The following is a 20,328-nucleotide window of genomic DNA, read 5'->3' as shown; positions in this document are numbered from 1 at the left end:
TATAAGGTTGATTATCTTTCAGACATAACAATATTACCCTATTTCGCTGTGGAATAACTCACTTTTAAAAAAAAATATTTTAAGCGGGTTACTCACGTATTAAGTCGATATAGCGTTCGACATGTTTCGATCCAATTTCGAGGACCTTTCTCAAGAGTAGCGACCCGCCTTTACATGTCGAGAGCGCGACGCATACTGCAGGCGCTTGCTCGGTGTGCGCGGCTGCTGAGGGCAGGCGCAGGGGGGGTCGCCGAGAAAGGTCCTCGAAATTGGATCGAAACATGTCGAACGCTATATCGACTTAATACGTGAGTAACCCGCTTATAATTTTTTTTTTAAGTATGTATGAGTCTCACGGGAGTTTTATAGTTAAAATATACTCACTTTTTAACTCTAATTTAACTCTACAGAAGACTTTTTTTATTATATTAGTTTACGAGAGAACTAAAGCAAAATTGGTGATTATACTGATTATTAAATAGTTTACACTATTTTAGAAATGCCATGAAAAATTCAGAAACCTTATGAAGTCTTGAATCGTTAAGATCAAATGAAATAGTGATTATATTATGCACTTTTTCACTTACTAGCAATTTTAAGAGTGGAAGTTGGAACATTGCGTGAAATACGACATTGTGTTTATTACTAATCTAGAAGATGTAAGCACATAATAGGGATGACGACTGCATAAAAAAAGGCATTCTGATTACTCCGTCAGTTAGATCGTCCAAAAATACTAAACATGTATTTTTGACTTTTTCTAATGAATAAAAAAATACAAAGATATAGAGCATCAAAGTTCCGGAGTGGGGGGCTTGTGAAATACTTCTAAGTAAAAATTATACCTATTTAGTCTTGACGTCACGCGAAACTTCAACGCACTGTACCGTCGTCATTTTTCGTTTATGAGAAAAAAGAAAAATATGTGTCCAAAATTCTTTGATAATTAACTGACGGACTAATTAGTTTTTTTTAGTCGTCTTGCCTATTATATAATTACAAATACATAATAATGTGCAAGTTACGGAAAGTATCTAAAAGTTTAGAAATGTTCATGGATAGGTAATCCATTTTATATCGAGAAGTTTCAAGAAAACTAATAAATAAGAACCACTGAAACTTGAAAGTGTCCGTCAGTACATCATCATCATCATCCTCCTTGCGTTATCCCGGCATTTGCCACGGCTCATGGGAGCCTGGGGTCCGCTCTGACAACTAATCCCAAGATTTGGCGTAGGCACCAGTTTTTACGAAAGCGACTACCATCTGACCTTCCAACCCGAAGGGTAAACTAGACCTTATTGGAATTAGTCCGGTTTCTTCACGATGTTTTCCTTCACCGAAAATCGACTGGCAAATATCAAATGATATTTCGCACATATTAATTAAGTTCCGAAAACTCATTGGTGCGAGCCGGGGTTCGAACCCGCGACCTCCGGAACGAAAGTCGCACGTACTTACTGCTAGGCTACCAGCGCTGCTCAGCACATGTCCGTCAGCAGTCAGCACATCAATAAGTACACTACAATACCACAAAAATGTTCAAAACAACAACTTTGCTTTTATGAAACGTGTATCTAGAAAACTTACAAAAGTAAACTTTCGTTATACCATTAATTATTCTGCTTTCAGCCGATATGAGCGCCTAGAGGGCAATCAACACCCTAATATGTTATCCTGTGGTACAAATAATGTTGTTTTGCTTTGGTTTTATGTTATTGAATGATGTTTGTGCACTGAAAATAAAAATAAAACAGCTTCTTTTTGTATAACTATTACCTACTCGTAAACACTAATAACTCAGAATACACACACTAATAATTATACAAGTATAATTGTGTCGCTTAACTTCAAATCCGGGTAGATCAATTTTGCTTTAAGGTTGATTATAATAAAAAAAAATTATCTGAAAGCATTGATGTATCATTTATTTAGTCTAAGTTATGATAGCTGGCTATTTCTATGCCATTCCGTATTGTCGCAACAGAGTCAGACTGCGTTTTGATCGACGTCTGGCGTCAACTATTATTATTCAGCTAGGTCGGTAGACATACGATTGCCCAACTAAAGTGCTTCTACAAATTATAATTAAACTTATGAATAACATGACGTGTAGTAAACGCAAACTTTGTTCACATGTGGATGATGTGGAGGAACGTTTGTACAATTTATGCAGACTCTGTATACACAATGTTTACTCGTGCCATTTACTCTTCACTTGTATTTCCCAGAGGCAAAGGATAACATACTCGCACCCCAGATCCTTCCGACATGACGTTATACACGGCGCGGCGCAACATAGGGAAACCGACAAATTTTTAGCACGCAAAGGAAGTAAAAATATTACATACTTGACATCGTAATTCAGTTTCGCAAGGAAATATGAATAAAGTATTTTTCATAGTACATTACATCAGAGGCCGGGAAAATGAGGATTTCCGGCCAAGTGGGTATATACGGCCGAGCGAGCGTGCGAGCGAGGCCGGATAGGGATACGAGGCCGGGAATCCGTTTTCACGCCGAGGCATGTATAGTGCTTTTCTCAAACATACAATGAAATAAAAAAAATGCTCTAAAGGACAATATTTTATAAAAAAAAGTTACTTTGCAGGCCTAGGCCTAAAAAATAATATGAAATCCCTTTACAGTCCTCTCGAGTTGTTGCGCCCAAAAAGCGATACTTCCCAGCCCATTTTAAGGAACGTAAAGACAATATTTCATTGCATGTTTGAGAAAAATTTATTTTCACATACGAGTGATATTCTTAAAATTTTTACTTAACATTACACTACTTTTTTTAATAAGGATAGTTAGAGTATGCTCATAAACTACATCATCGTCAAGAATACTCATTTTAAGTGGCAATCAAAAAAATTTTTTTTTATACTACGTCGGTGGCAAACAAGCGTACGGCCCGCCTGATGGAAAGCGGTCACCGTAACCTATGGACGCCTGCAACTCAAAGAGTGTCACATGCGCGTTGTCACCCCATTAGAAACTTGTACACTCCCTTTTGCTGTGTTAAATACGCAGAAAAAGGAGTGTACAAGTTCTAAGGAGGGTTCGGGTTGCCGACGACTCAAAGGACAATAAACGGAACAAGTTGGTTCCGTAAGTCCTCCCGTCATCAGCACACCGCACCCTCGTTGAGCTCTGGCAGCCTTACTCACCGGCAGGAACACAACACTATGAGTAGGGTCTAGTGCTATTTGGCTGCGGTTTTCTGTAAGGCGGAGGTACTACCCCAGTTGGGCTCTGCTGAAAAATGTTTTAATGTTGAGAATTAGTACTAGGTAATCAGTTTATTTTATTATATTTATATTAAGTTGCTGACCATAAGCGCTACAAAGGTCAACGTGGTCTTAATATCCACTGCGTCCGCGCTCATAGCCCCAGAATTGATCCACAGCCTCCCCCACTCCCAACAACGACTAACGACGTGTTATCAAACAGTGTCCCTGGAACAGGGTCTCTAGCCCAATTACTTGCTACGCTTAAGAGTCAAGCAAAGCTTATTAAACGTATTCCAAAGGGTGCCCGTGCTCCTGTAGCACGAAGTCTAGCGGAATGCATATCGAAAGTGTTGGCTGAGAACAACAACAGCTCTTGGGAACGTCTCCTAACATTTTCTTACACACACTTGCATTTACCTCACGTCAAATCAGACGTAGTTTAACTTCAATTATCAAAAGTAACGTGACTCACCCGTCATTTCCCATAACGAATTCTACTAACAATGCTTCTGATTCTGACTCGACAGACCGATCTTCCCGCTTATTATCTAACTTAAAATATAAAAGCAAGTTAATAGAGAATAAGTTGTCAGATGGAAACTTAAAAGGAACAACTAGACTACTCTTCTCCAGTGATACCTTGGCGACATGCTCTCCTGCCGTGCTTAATGCTCTACAGGAGAAACATCCCTCCGCTTCAACGTCTTCACCTCAGCCCAACCCACCGGCTGCCTCTTCCCAACCACTACAAGTAGCAAGAACTGCAGTTTTACACGCGATACTTTCCTTTTCAGCTGGGTCAGCTGGCGGACTAGACGGCATCTCCCCGCAACATCTGAAAGATTTAACTAGCCCGTTGGCGGGAGATGCTGGTGAGATATTACTGGATGAATTAACCGCACTCACAAATCTCATGCTTGCAGGTAAAGTTTGCCAAGACATTGTTCCTTTACTATACGGAGCTAATCTAGTCGCGCTCAAAAAAAAAGATGGCGGAATACGACCAATTGCTGTTGGAAACACATTTAGACGCCTTACATCCAAAATTTGCTGCCGCGAATTTCATTCCCGTCTCACAAGTAAATTTAAACCTACCCAGCTGGGCTTTGGGCTTAAAGGAGGTTGTGAAGCGGCAGTTCATGCGACCCGCACATTTATAGAGAGCCAAAATTTTGAAATTCTTGTTAAGGTTGACGTAAGGAACGCATTTAATTCCATAGACCGATGTGTCCTACTGTCCTAAATTGAAAAAGATTTACCAGAGATTCATGGCTACCTTTGGCAATGTTACGGGACCACCTCAAAGCTCATGTATAAAAACAGTGAAATTCTTTCTTGCGTGGGATGCCAGCAAGGTGACCCACTAGGGCCCGTAATATTCAGCCTGGCCATCCACCCCGTCATCACTCAGCTCACATCGGACCTAAATTTTTGGTATTTAGACGACGGGACAATAGGTGGTAGTAAGTCTTCTGTATTGGCCGACTTAAAAACTATAATTGACCGTTTCTCAGAAATCGGCCTTTCAATCAACTTCAGCAAATGCGAAATTTTTATTTCAGAAACAATTCCAACCAATACCCGCTCCTCTATAATCAATGACATTAACCAGCTTACACCAGATATCACCTTATTATCCCGCGAAACACTAACACTCTTAGGCGCTCCCATTTTGGTTGAATTTATCCCGCAATCTGTAAATTCCAAAATAGAACAGTTCTTTAAGTGCTCCGACATATTTTTCGAAATCAACCCACACATGTCCCTCTACATTTTGCGATTATGCCTTTTTTCGCCAAAATTTTTGTATATCCTCCGATGCGCCCCAATTTGGAAATTCCCAGTACTTACTGCAAATATCGACCAAATCCTGAAAGACTCCGTTGGTAAAATCCTAAACACAACTTTCACATCTTCCAGTTGGTCCCAAGCTACCCTTCCAATCAAATACGGCGGACTTGGTATCCGGTTGACAGACAGCTTAGCTTATAGTTTTTGAGATAGGTTGCTGTAATTTTGGTTAAGTTATTGGTTTATTATATTTGCTGCCGGCCTTTGTTTGGCCGGTTTTTGTCTTCTGCCTATAGCACGCTCACCCTCATTGGCGGTATATTACGTATATCTTCAACCGCCAACGTGTCAGTGTCGTGCCTGGCAGACGCTGAATCGGCTTGGAGTGCAGACCATCTCGTTGAACAGGTTCCAGAAGAGAAATCCAGCCAATCAGCTTGGGACACCATTAATATAAAAATACGGCACCACCGTATTTTACAAAACTGCCGTAATGACGAGGAACGTGCGCGGCTATTAGCCGTTTCCGAAAAGGAATCAGGGCATTGGCTGCACGCGCTTCCTTCGCGGAACCTTGGCTCCGTTTTGGACCCACCAGCCTTACGTATCGCTGTCTGCTTCCGTCTGGGCCTTAACATTTGTGAGCCCCACGCTTGCAGTCGATGCAACCAGCCGGTGGATGCCCTAGGACGGCATGGCTTACACTGCCTAAAGAGCGCAGGCCGTCTATATAGACACGCCACAATAAATGACCTCATCCGACAAGCCCTTTGCACCGCCTCTCTACCTGCGACTTTGGAGCCGTCAGGCCTATCTGCCACTGACGGCAAGAGACCTGACGGCTGCACTCTCGGGCCTTGGAGCCTTGGCCGGCCTTTAGCGTGGGACGCTACCTGCGTCGATACGCTAGCACCGTCCCACGTTGAAGCATCGGCCCGGAAGCCCGGGACTGCCGCAGAACAGGCCCAGTTGTTGAAACGGCGCAAATAATTATGCGTTTTTAACAAATCGCTATGAATTTGCGGCGCTTGCCATCGAAACGCTGGGCCCGTGGTCGACCGACACTAAACATTTTATAAAAGAAGTGTTGGTCAGACTAATAGGTGTCTCGGGGGACTACAGGGCAGGGTCTTTCTTTGCCCAAAAATTAAGTCTAGCGGTGCAAAGGGGCAACGCCGCCAGCATCCTGGGTTCACTTCCAGAGGTCGGTTCTCTAGGGGAGATTTTTTATATTTAGTTATAGCGTCATTTTTTTTTTGTTGTGTATATTCATATGTATTGTTTAATTTGATTGTTAAAAAAAGGGTAAAACACATATATTAAGTTTTAAACTAGCTCAGATATAGAAAAGTTTATGTGACATTTTTGTTTTAAAATGAGCTACACTGTTAGAATCTATCGGTTTCCTTATGTTACACATTGTATTATATTATATTTGTTGAATTTATTCGCACCCTGGTCGATCCGTCCGATCTTATTTATTTATTTTGCTTGAAATCCTAAATGTTTCTCTTACTCATATCCAGAAACAACATTTATTTTTGCCAGAAAATATGGAATTCAATATTGATAAACTCGGAAATTTACTGGGGTGAGAATCGAGGAAATGAATGCACTGTAGTTGTTTCCATCAGTGTAAATAAATAAAAATATTAAAAAACATTCTTACATAAATTGACTCAGTCCTAAGTAAGCCCAAGAGGTTTTACAGCCTGCCCGTCACTATTTAATATATAATAATATACATATTTACCTATTAACCCATACTTCCATACTAATATTATAAATGGGAAAGTGTCTGTGTCTGTTTGTTTGTCCGTCTTTCACGGCAAAACGGAGCGACGAATTGACGTGATTTTGTAGGTGAAGATTATTAAAGGGATGGAGAGTGACACAGGCAACTTTTTGTCACATTCTAATTCGAGCGAAGCCGCGGGCAAAAGCTAGTCATCAGTAAAATAACTATAAATTAAAACCGAAATAAATTACACATATATGAAAGAAAAAGTAACCAAGGCTTCCAGTGCAAGGTCTCATACGACAGATAATTTCGACCTCAGCAGCTGTGACTTGGGTGGCTGAGAGAAAACAAGCATCTGCCGAGATAGGGAACTTGACTGTAGTTAAAATAAAATATTTTATACCATGCACGAAATAAAGCATCAGATATATATATATAAGAAAAACATGGACAGAAGTAATTTGTAAATCCAATTTCTATTTAATAAGTCAGGTAGAAATATATAAAGTAACCAGGTTGATCGTGACGTCACTCAATTCGATTTCATATAAATTCCATAATATCTGGGCGACCGAGCTTCGCTCGGTTCTGTTTCGTATCCTTGACATGTGTCGCCATCTAGTTCAAAAATGAATAGTACCTACATCGAGCGAAAGAATTCTCAGCCTTAACAACACAACTACTCCACACGAGATGGCGCGCATTTCGCCACAAAAACTCAAATAGTGTATTTTTCTATTCTTTTTAGCCTTGATGTCGCCATCTAGTGTTTGTAATAAATAGTACTTACATCGACCGAAAGAATTCTGTCTTAACAGTACAACTACTGCACACGAGATGGCGCGCGAAGAAAAACGCATGAAAACTCGAAAATTCGCGTTTTCCGGGACCTAAGGATAAGTTAGACCGATTTTTCACCCCCAAAAACCCCCACATAACAAATTTCAGCGAAATCGTTAGAGCGGTTTCCGAGATCGTCAGTGTAAATAAATATATAAATAAATAAATAAATATACAAGAATTGCTCGTTTAAAAGTATAAGATTAGCAAGTCGTTCAAATTCGTTTTGACAATTCTTAAAAAGAAGCTGGTTTGACTAGGAGGCAAGTAGCCTATTGCAGAGTACGCTGGTTCGATTCCAGCCTCAGGCTTGACTTAGATTTAGTTTTTTTTGTCTAAAAGCTTAGTTAGTCGGGAGCGTTCTTAGCCATGTTTCATGAAAATCGGTCTATACTAAGTCGATGTCGGAGGTTTTTTCAAAAATTTAATTTTGTGGTTAGCTTATATATTACAGGTTTATAAGTGTCCTAGGCAAAGACGGGGTTTTATCTACACCCATTTTTACAATGAAATAAATCCTAACTATCTATTTAATAGTCCTACACAAAATTACCCTTTAAATCAATGTGCTCAGATCAAAGCACTTTTTAACTAAGTATGTAAAGTAATCTCAAGGTGATGGGACAATATAAGTAATGGCTTCTTTATGCGTCGTAAACTGTAATGGACCGTTTGGTTTATGGGAAGAACATGCACCTTATAGGAGAGACAAGTAACAAACAGACAGTCTACTTATCTGTTCTAACTATGCTTCAACTATTTTTTTTAATGGGCTTACTCTTGACCACAGACTAGCCAAAGGCAAAGACGTGGCCTACGATGGAGTGAGCTCGCCCAGAAGATGCCTGTTCACTCTTGATTTGAAGGTTGCCGGGTTATATAAGCTAATTTATATAGGTTATATTTCCGAGCTCATATAACCCGGCAACCTTCAAATCAAGAGTGAACAGGCATCTTCTGGGCGAGCTCACTCCTTCGTAGGCCACGTCTTTGCCTTTGTCTAGTCTGTGGTCAAGAGTAAGCCCATTTATAATAATAAAAAAAATTGACTTTGCGAATTTACTCAATATTGTGTTCAAAGTACGTCAAAAATAAACTGATAATAAGGATTTTTTTTTAAAGTTATAAACCCGACCTCAGCAGACCTGTGATGCTTGCAATGTTATCAACTTATCTACGTGGATGAGCATTGAGCATCCATCACGTTATGGCAAGTATGACAGTGTGAGAGTGACAGGTGTCTTAACCACGTTGATAAGTAATAAAATTGCAAGCATGTTAGCCCCGCAGGCTCCCATGAGACATGACAAATGCTGGGATAACGCAAGAAGGATAATGAAATAAAAACAAAAAGTCACGGCGATTTTTTGTTGTACTTTCAGAATCGCTGAGCACTTTGAGCTCGTTACCATTTATCAATATGCTTTTCGACTATCCAAGGTCTCTGAGGTTGGTAGATTTGGGCGCGATTACCCTATCACGCAAAATAATATTACCTACAAATTTTGGTAATCCTAAAATGCTGCAGGAAGTAGGGCATAGCGAATGATATTCCGCTTTGTGTGGTAGGGCACAGCACAGCGGATATCATGTCGCTCGAATTTGAGCAGAGCTCAACTGGGGAGGTACCTCCGCCTTACAGAAGACCGCAGCCAAATAGCACTAGACCCTACTCATAGTGTTGTGTTCCTGCCGGTGAGTAAGGCTGCCAGAGCTCAACGAGGGTTCGGTGTGCTGGTGTCGGAAGGATCTACGGAACTAATTTGTTCCGTCTATTGTCCTTTGAGTCGAACCCTCCTTGGAACTTGTACAAGTTGTACACTCCTTTTTGCTGTGTAATTAACACTAAAGGGGAGTATACAAGTTTCTAATGGGTTGGCAACGCGCATGTGACATTTCTTGAGTTGCAGGCGTCCATAGGTTACGGTGACCGCTTCCCATCAGGTGGACCGTATGCATGTTTGCCACCGACGTAGTATCTTCTTCTTCAACCTAGCGTTTTCCCGGCCTAGCGCCAGGGTCCGTTTTCCTGCTCAGCCTTCTCCACTTTGCACCGACGTAGTATATAAAAAAAATACATATACATAGTAGCATTGGTAGCAGCAGCAGCTGATCCATAGAAGCCGATTCGCACAGGCTTGCCTAAAATTGATTAATGATGCGATAGTTTAACTAACCTGTTGACTGTTCGCACTGCCCTCTGTCTGATCAAAGGGCGGCATGACAGAGCAGAGGCGGCGGCCCATAAGCGCGTATGATACCACCACGATACACCCTGGAACAAACACAGACACGATTACTGTCATATATGACAGTGACTCACGCGCTGATGTTGATAACATCGTGACTTCTGACACAGCGACTGTAGTATTGGGTATGAAGTAGATATTAAATGAATTCAAAAAGGGTGTAGCAATTCCACTATCTATGTGCGTAGCCGAAAACACAAACGCTCACGATAATAAATTATTATCTGTTTCGTAGCTGAGCATGTCTTTTTTTGCCATTTTTTTTATTTTGTTTTTTTAGGGAATTTCAGGTCAATTGTACTCAGAATCACGAGTACTTTCAATCTCACTGGGAGACAAAAAGTGTCCCAGAATTTTAATACATTTTTCTTACTTTCCTCTTTTATTACCCCACACAACATGTACGGAAAATGGTAACGAAATAAGAAAAAATCGTACAATTTTTTTAAATACTAGGATTGAAAAAGCTAGTGTTTACGAGTAGAAATTGCATATTTTTTTCAAAAATATCACATTTCATAAAAGTGGCAAAAAAAAAGAAATGGTCAGCTATCTATCTCTATAGATCTTGCGTATTGGCGCGACAGAGCTAGACTTGCATTTCTGTCGGAGTATGGCGTCGCAGAAATACCATTCGGCTAGCAGGCTTGGTGTGGGTACCTTTAGATTACTCGCGCCCTATCTTATTGTGACAGAAAATCCGATATCTGGATAGCGACAACACTGAATGTAGAATAGAATAGAATATTTTTTATTTAAGTAACATCAGTTTGGACAAATATAACAAAGATAAATACAACACAATCTGGTAGACAAGCGCTGGTAGCCTAGCGGTAAGTGCGCGCGACTTTCGTTCTGGAGGTCGCGGGTTCGAACCCCGGCTCGCACCAATGAGTTTTTCACTTATGTGCGAAATGACATTTGATATTTGCCAGTCGCTTTTCGGTGAAGGAAAACATCGTGAGGAAACCGGACTAATTCCAATAAGGTCTAGTTACCCTTCGGGTTGGAAGGTCAGATGGCAGTCGCTTTCGTAAAACTAGTGCCTACGCCAAATCTTGGGATTAGTTGTCAAAGCGGACCCCAGGCTCCCATGAGCCGTGGCAAAAATGCCGGGATAACGCAAGGAGGATGATGAAATACAACACAATCTAGATGTTAAATTGGGAGCCCTCTCAGTATATTGCCACGGCATGCCGAAGCGCTGATTTTCAGTGGGTCCCGGACTAAATAAACTAAGCTAAGAGCTAAACTAAAATAAGTGACAGCACAAATATCAAACAGATGCGGAATACCGCCACTGTACAAGTAAGACCTCGAAAGTTTCTTAATTCTCTCACTAACTATTTATATAAAGCCAAGAGAGATATGTGTGTGCTCCGGATCGTGGAAATTACGTTTTCCTCTCACATCAAGTGAATGTACTCTGCTTTATTATATTACATATTTTAACATATGTACAGTCAGCAACAAAGCTACGAATACAGTCAAAGTGCCAAAAATATACATAGGTACAGAACTTTATTGATTCTACATTAAGCTGTATATGTATACTATACTTACTATATTGTTGGCAATTTGTCTGTATTCACAGCTTAGTTGCTGACTATACCTACAGACTGGTATGGCGAAACTAATTAGTAAAATATGAACTCCCAGTTGACTAATACGGTACGGTACGGTAATACGGGTACGGTACGGTAAGTGCATGGTCGTAGAAAAAGTACTGTATGCAACAGTGTTTAACTGAGTCAAAAAATACTCGTGGCGTCTTAATAACAATTTTAGGCTTCGCCTCAAATTGTTACCCACGCCACTCGTCTTTTTTGACCTCCTTTAAACGCCTGTTGCATAAAATACTATTTCCTGGGTACGGTAAGTAAATAAAGTGCGTTTTAACTAGAGACCTTTCGGAAATCTGATCCTGAGTACCGTTAGTACAGCAAAATCAGTTTTAACTAGACATCTTCCAGAAATCTGATCTGAACTTGCGGAATAGGTTCTCTCAGACCTTTCTAAAGATACTTTTTCTTTTTGACTTATATAAATTAATGTAAATATTATGTTTGTTAGTTTTAACAAGAGAGACAAGATATAAATTCATTACAAGAAATAAAGCTAATGTACGGCAGGGGGCAGGGTAAATCGGGACTGGGGGGCAATTGTAACTGATATATTTCTTCCATTATTATACTATTAAGTTGAGTTTCACATGTATTTACTCAACACGCGTGCCATATATAGCCAGTTAATATTGCAAGCATTGTGTAACATGGAAAAAAATGGGTAAGTTGCATTTGACCCCCAGTCGAAATTGTCCCGCTGTGCCTTACTGCTCCTTTAGGTACTGTTTTAAATCAACATAAGTTGCAAATTACATACTTGAACGAATAGCACGTGTATCGTACAGCGTTTTACAGTACAAATTGCCTTTTAAGCGTTCTAAGTAGGTATTTTCCGGTTAAAAAAGGGTTTTTGCTGCAGCCTTTGACATATTTTTTTTAAACACGACTTTCCTATTTTTATCCCAATTCTTGTTTAACTTTTCGACATCAAACTGAAGACCGAGAAATAGCTAAAAGACATTTTCTTTGACCGTTTCTTGGACAAACTCGACTTGCCAAGTATTCCTTATGGACGCTTCACGGAAAATCCAATCTTATCCCATGAACAGAAAGCTCAAGATCTGAAAAATGTGTTTCTCTCTGAAATCGTAATTTTATTTTTATATAAAAGTGAAGTGTTATTTTATGGAACTTTTATTGTTAAGTTCAGGAAGTGATGTTGAAGTGTATATCCTCAAAAAGTGGGCTAAAAATAACTACGTCTATTAAAGAACCGTTAGAAAATAGAAGAGGAAAGAAATATTTAAGCATCTGTTATGGTCTTATCTTATAGTATGATTAATGCATGGAAAATCAGAAGGAAACAGAAAGATAGACAGGAAAATAAAGACGTACAAATATAATTTCTGAAGAAAAAAATGTCAAAGTAAAAGCAAAGAAAAAAATGTTATGAGACTGCTTACATAGATTATACATAGCCACAAATTACGTACTTAAAGTTTAACCCCCTTATTCATAAGCGTTCACTAAAGTTATCAAGCCAATAAAGTTAGTTTGTCCCTTTCTATGACACCAATGCGTCGGAAAACGACAAACGAACTTTATCGGCTTGATAACTTTAGCGAAAGATTATGAATAAGGGGGTTAAGCTACTAGACTACAATATCTTTACTTAAGTAGATGTGTGTAAACCTTATACGGGTGATAAATTAAACTAGACAGAGAATTATTCATTGGGGTTATCATTAATTAAGAGGTGATTTCCAATTACTCTTATTTTTTAACCAATTTAACAGCAATTCCCGTCAACTTTGTACAATGACACGTCAGCAAATTTTAATTGATCCTATTTTGTTACCAACATTTAGTAATATAATTCGACTTTCGTAAGATATATACAGGATAATTGTTATAATTAAGAAAATATAGATACTAGAGAACCTTAATGACGAAATAAAACATAATAAAATCTCAATTCATCAACAAAATCTTGGTAACAAAATAGGAATTAATAAAAACAAATTTAACTTTTCCCTTAAGTTTTGTACAAACTTTTCGAGAACTGCTGTTAAATTTTCTCAGCATATAAAGCAGGGTCACTAATTAATGTCATTCATTAATGTCATTATCTGTTAGGCAACTAATAGACAACAATCATGAATGCAAGCCTCTGTAACTGTATCCTTTGTGTTTTCATTTATTATGTATAATAAAGTTTATACATGCATACACAATTATATGTATACACTAGGGTCGAATTTCAGACACCGGTTGTTTCATAAAATATGAAGAGCCCGTATGAAAATGATCGACGGTAATACATACACAAAATGTCCTCTTACTTTACGAAAATTTAATGTAATTTAAGCATGCCGTTTAAAAATGAATGGAACCGGGGGTTTTCGACGACGAGTTCATCAGAGTTTTAATTTATTTTTTTAGCGCCGTGTTCAGCGCGCAGCTTTACCGTCAACATTGCTTTGGTCGTTCCACGGTAAAAGGACCCTTATCACGATTGGCGCTTACGTTGTAAAGCACCGCATTATTACGGGAGTTTTACTAAAAATAGCGTAAGAACCAACCGCTATAAGGTACCGTTACGCGTGAGAGGTCACATTTATTATGTATTTTTTCGCATCAAGGAGCTAGGCCGTCGTTAATATGAGTGATTCGTTCCTAACGTTTCGGTAATGTATGGAGGCTTCTTGCTCACTGTTTTATGCCATTTGAGCTTTGAAAACCGTTTCTCGACGCTTTATTTGAATTTAGAGGTATAATTTGACGACCGGTCTGGCACAGTCTTTAGTGACCCTGCCTGCTGAGCCGCGGTCCCAGGTTCGAATCCCGGTAAGGGCATTTATTTGTGTGATGACTGATGAGCACATATATTTGTTCCTGAGTCATGGATGTTTTCTATGTATATAAGTATGTATTTATCTATTTAAGTATGTATATCGTCGCTTAGCACCCATTATGGGTAGTACAAGCTTTGCTTAGTTTGGGGCTAAGTTGATCTGTGTAAGGTGTCCCCCAATATTTATTTATTTATTTATATATAATTTAGTTGACTCAAATATTATAGATATGATCATGATATGACTACACGGTAGGTATTTAAACAATGTGATTTTCTACGTCAAGCTACATCTTACTAATACTATTTTTTTATCATTCATGTGAAATCATTTACAAGGTTAACTTTATTTTTGGGTTTAGCTGCACCTTTTCTTGGAGTTTAGAATAAAAAAAATCAAACATCCTTTTCAACCCATCCATAAAAAAAATTAACTTTTTACAAAAAATAAAACCGCCTTCAAAAAAAGCGTGTTACAAAACACGGAGAAACTAAAAAGCCAAAAATAATAAACCTTCGAATTCAGATTTCTTATCGGATTGCAATAATCTAAACATCCAAATTATAAACCTCTAGGTCTATTCATGGCGTTATTTTTTAAATCAAAAATCCAAAACTCAATTTACCTATTTATTTATCTATCCGTAATTAATTTCGAATTATGAACTTAGGTAAGTTAAGAAAAGTAGGTAGTACTAGGTAGTTGAACCCTGCACATTTGTAAGGGGATAACAGTGTTAAATACCAAAACAGTACTTTCTTGTAGGCACATAATTATAAAGATGCTTGTGTGTGTAACCCTTCACTCCATTGACTCAGGTAATTTTTGCGTTAGTTGGGGAATTAGGAAAGTAGGTCAATGAGAATCACCCATTAATTGTAATTCCCTTGAGAGTGTTTCCCTTGTAGTATAGATGGCCCTATTCTGTTTCTGAGTTAAGTTAAGATCTCAATTCATAGTTTCATGAGACTAGATTTGAGTACTTATTAGAATTTTATTTTGGTGTTTTCAACTCGATTAAAAAAGATGAAAATTTTTGCGTGGGCGTGATATCGCTGGTGCGAGGAAGCCCTAAAAGACCTGTGTGCGTAGCCGAATGCACAAACGCTCACGAAACGCTCACGATATCTCTTTCATAGCTATATATCTTTATCGCTCTTGCGTCGCGACAAAGCCAGACCTTTCAGCGGCGTTTCGATTTCGTTTCGCGTCGCAGAAATGCCATTTGGCTACGGGGCATTTCAGTCTAGCTCTGTCGCGCCAATACGCAAGAGCGATAGATAGATAGCTACTAAAGAGGTATTATCGTGAATGTTTGTGGATTCGGCTACGCACACTGTCCACACTCGGTGTGCCCAACTGGCGTGCAGTGGACGTGGAGTGGCGTAGAGTGGTGTCGGAGGCAAGGACCCTTTTTGGGAGTGAAGTACCTAATAATAAAAAAAATACTCCTGATATAAAGGACCTTGGCAGACAGACGGTCAAATCAGACGGACAAATTATCCTCTTAATTACAGTCTGGCTAGCCGAAGTAATTAATAGGCTAATTTGTCACGCCAACACAGAACAGCGATATGCATAGAGAGCGCCAACGATTATACTATAGGCTGGAGAGCCTGTCCCATTTATTTTATTTCGGTACGGAACCTTAAATAGTTATTTGTTATACAAGGGGGCAAAGTTGTATTTTAACGCCGAGTTCAGAATTGAAAAACGAGCAAGTGAAAGGATTCTATAGTTGAACCACGAGCGAAGCGAGTGGTTCGAGAATATAATCCTGAACTTGCGAGTTTTTTAACACACGAGAAGTAAAATACATTTGCACCCGAGTATAACACAAAACTTTTCCCTCACTATAGCGAGGAAACTACAACACAAAAAATGCGTTTATCACTGCTTTCAGTAGTTTCACAGGTGGTAACTAAATCATCTTTATTACTAGATTCACCTACTTTTATCAATTTTAAAGCAGTTAATTTGACTTTATTCAAGGTCAAATTACTTTACCCACTAGTGGATAAAATGCGTTTTACCCGCTGGTATTAAAGGACAAAACACGTGTTTCCGAGCTAGTGAGGGGAAAAGATTATTGTTATAATATTCACCTGGAATGGCGTACACCAGTACAAAGCTGAAGGCGCCATAAAGCTCCTTCCGAATGGAGTCGGGCCATTTCTCCGTGCAGAACTCGATGCTCCGCTCAATTAGGACCTGTGAATTATGTCCCCATTTAGAATCGTTCAACGTTCAACAACACAGAGTACACAGACATTTAGAGTCTGTGCAGAAAGATAAAGTCGTTTAATTTATGGGATCCCATACATTTCACGCATCTTTCCGCACAGATATTAGGTACCTTAAATTTTCGGGTGCACAGAGATATGAAATGTTTTTAACCCCCGACGCAAAAACGACGGGGTATTATAAGTTTGACAGGTCTGTTTGTCTGTCTGTCTGTTTATATGTTTGTCTGTCTGTCTGTCTGTGTGTGTGTCTGTATTTGTCGATGAACCGATTTAGATTTAGTTTCTTTTTGTCTGATAGCTGATTAAGTCGGGAGTGTTCTTAGCCATGTTTCATGATAATCGGTCTACTACGTCGCGGTCGGTGGTTTTTTCAAAATCTTAATTTTGTGGTTAGGTTATTATTTATGGTATGGTGGTAATAATTCACCATTTTAATGGTGAATTATTTTGGTTTAAATAACTGGTTATTGATTTGATATGTCTATGTTATGAATATCTTGACAAAGAAAATTCACTTGATAGGTGTCTGACCGAGTGTGATTTGCAATAGGAACAAAACAGCGTACAGCTGCAAAAGTGCATGGTGAATTTATCAATGACTCTATCCTTTGCTCTTACGTCTCAATAAAACCATCGTTATCAATATAAAATCTTCAAGTAATCCTACTAATAAAATGAACTCTTCGAAATACCCGTACGATATCAGTTTTCTAAGTAAGAAGCTGAAAAGCAAAGGATCTTTCCAGATTTACGAGTATGAGCATGTTTATCCAGTTGAGTAGAAATTCACTACTTCGGCGGACGAATTTGCATTTGAATCATCTCATAAATAGAATATACCCATCCACTGGCAACTTATCAATAAATGGTCGAACGTGTAATATATTGAGTATTTTTTCATGTTTTGAATATATTTTTATTAGATGAATAGAAATAGAATGATTTTACAGTTGAACCCAGTAAGTTTGTGAAAAGTAAAGCCTCCTCCACACAGGAGTGTTTTGAGAGAGTGGCGTGAGCGGTGCGATACTAGTACGGCTATTAGGGGTATTTCACTAAAAAAGCTGGTCATTTATTCGATATAAATATGTCATCATCCTCCTTGCGTTATCCCGGCATTTGCCACGGCTCATGGGAGCCTGGGGTCCGCTCTGACAACTTATTCCAAGATTTGGCGTAGGCACTAGTTTTACGAAAGGTACTGCCATCTGACCTTCCAACCCGAAGGGTAACTAGGCCTTATTGGAATTAGTCCGGTTTCCTCACGATGTTTTCCTTCACTGAAAAGCGACTGGCAAATATCAAATGACATTTTGCACATAAAAACTCATTGGTACGAGCCGGGGTTCGAATCCGCGACCTCCGGGATATAAATATGTAAAAATAAAAATAAATTAAAATAGCATATTTTGATTGACGCAATAGACCTACTTGTAGAAATGTATATAAATAATTTTAGTCAGCTTTTTTAGATAAATACTCAAATGTGCAGCGCCACTTTGATCACGCACGAGCAGTCATACACACCCTTCCTGAGTTTCTAACGCACGCTTCGCGACGCGCACGGAAAAAGCGCGGACAGGGGGGCTACCATGAAGAAATAAAGACATTCACTTTAGTGTATATGAGTCCTAAAATGCACGATGACTACATAATGTTGATACTCGAATAATGCTTCACACAATGACGCGTCTACGAGAGATGATCCCATAAGCTGGGCGTCATTGAAAGTAAACATGTTTGAATGGAAACTCGGCCGAGGATATTCTTCCCGAAAAAGACATGAATATTAAAGCGTTGTTTTTGTGGACATTTAATAAGTATTTATGAGCGGCTATTTTTTGCGCCTTGTTTTGTTATAAATAAGGAAAATTAAAGGCAATTTATAAATCTTATATTTACCTACAGGATATAAAACTTAAACGGGCGATAAATTAAACCTGACATAGAATTTAAATATAAGAGTTGTCATTAATTATAAGGTGTTTTTATAATTACTCTTAATTTTCACCCTAATTTTTTTTTCTGAGGAGGAGTGTGTTGTAAACATGGTCGCGATGATGTGAGCTAAAATTGTAATTTCAATTGCACGAAAAAAAAATATACTTATATCCTATACCTACTCACCACCATTAAAAAATGTGCCCGTATTTAAGTTACACATTGTATTTGTTTTTAATATTATGTTGGACCTTAGCCTGTTAGTTTATTAATTTACTATAGTTTAGTAATTTACTATGAAGTCATTGCACTCTTGAAAATTGATCTTGTGGGATGCGTAGTGTTATCTCCCACGGGTTCCACTTACTTGCAGTAGGTATAGCTCCAGGCGTAGAAAGCAAACAAGCAGGATACGTTTTGAAGCTTTATTCTTGAGCACACACATGCGTAAGCGAACAGTTTAAATTAACAGAAGGAGAAATGCAAGATAGGCAAAGCAAAAGCACTTAAATGTATAAAGCGCGAGCGAGTGCACAAAGGAATGCGATTGGAATGCAACCGAGCAGCGCGGTGGCGTGCGCTGTGCGTCAGAGAGGCAGATAGACTGTAGGCCTAGCACCATAGCTGGGCATTAACTCGTTAATCCGTTAATCGTTAATTAACGAAGTTAACATTTCGATTAACGGATTAACTTTTAAGTTAACTTGAAAAAATGTTAACGGACTCGTTAACTTCCGTTAAATTTCTCCGAGTCCGTTAATCGTTAATCTAGTAGGGCACAGGCGCCATCTGCGCTGCGAAAAACACGTTCTGAACGCTACTATAAAAGCCCGAAGTACGGCAAATCCTATGATTTGCCGGTAAATCCTAGGTTTTACCGATGTCGATTGCTAAAAGTCCGAAATATTACCTAAAAAAGTATTCTTCACGTGGATTTGCTTTTACTAACTTTGATTCGGTGAATCCTAAGCTTTACCATGGCGACTGTTGTAGTGATAGGGCAGCAAATTCGAGCCCTATTTACGACCACATTCGCTTCCCTTAGCCTCTACCGCCCAAAGTGCCACAACAGTCCCGTCACCGCCAGCATCTCTCCTGACACAGCTCTTGGCAGTAGCTCAGGCGATCACTGCCTTCCACGTGCAGCCTAGAGTTCAATAGGCTAGCTGTACTTCGGCCTTTTACAGAAATATAATACGTTATAGTGGATACTGATGCAACTAAATATTTAAAGAAAAGTTTTTTTTTTCACGTGTTAACGGATTAACGATTAACTTTAACTTACGTTAAATTTGTCGAAATGTATCGCTTTAACGATTAACGAAGTTAACTTTTTTAGTAACGGATTAGCGATTAACGAAGTTAACTATTTGATTAACGGTGCCCAGCTATGCCTAGCACATGATGGCCGCGGGAGTATGTCGCCGCGAGATAGATGCCACGTCTTCTTCTAACTGTATTAATGACATAAGGACGGGTAGTCTATCTCGCGGCGACATACTCCCGCGGCCATCATGTGCTAGGCCTGCTGGTGAGCGCGGCGCGCGGGGGAACATGCGCGGGCGCAGGGCGGCTGGCCGGGAACCGGTCACGCCGCGACGTTATCAGCTGTGTGCAGTCGCTCCGCGCGCTAAACTATCTACTAATAACAAGAATCTGTTTGTCAGCTTCAACATACAAAACACGTGACATAAACATTTTATTTTCCATAATTCATAGTTCAGATTAATTATTTCATAGTAATGAATAAAAGGTTAAAAGGGTAAAATTCATTAAATGCTAATCAACAATTAAAATTAATGTACATAATCGTTAATTGAATAATTAGGATATAAAATAAATTCATTTGACATAATTAAATTCATTG

General features: G+C 39.1%; 1 protein-coding gene across 1 annotated transcript in view; it reads right to left on the bottom strand.

The window, feature by feature from the left end:
* Positions 1-20,328, bottom strand: part of LOC125226628 (QRFP-like peptide receptor) — a 275,810-nt gene that overhangs the window by 51,345 nt on the left and 204,137 nt on the right. The window contains exons 5-6 of the mRNA XM_048130664.1: positions 16,380-16,485; positions 9,783-9,880 (exon numbers count right to left, since the gene is read on the bottom strand). Of these exons, the coding sequence (XP_047986621.1) occupies positions 9,783-9,880; positions 16,380-16,485 (204 nt within the window). The remainder of the gene's footprint in view (positions 1-9,782; positions 9,881-16,379; positions 16,486-20,328) is intronic.

The sequence above is a fragment of the Leguminivora glycinivorella genome, chromosome 5 (assembly GCF_023078275.1).
Source record: "Leguminivora glycinivorella isolate SPB_JAAS2020 chromosome 5, LegGlyc_1.1, whole genome shotgun sequence".
NCBI lineage: Eukaryota > Metazoa > Arthropoda > Insecta > Lepidoptera > Tortricidae > Leguminivora > Leguminivora glycinivorella.
This window is presented reverse-complemented; position numbering and strand designations above follow the sequence as displayed.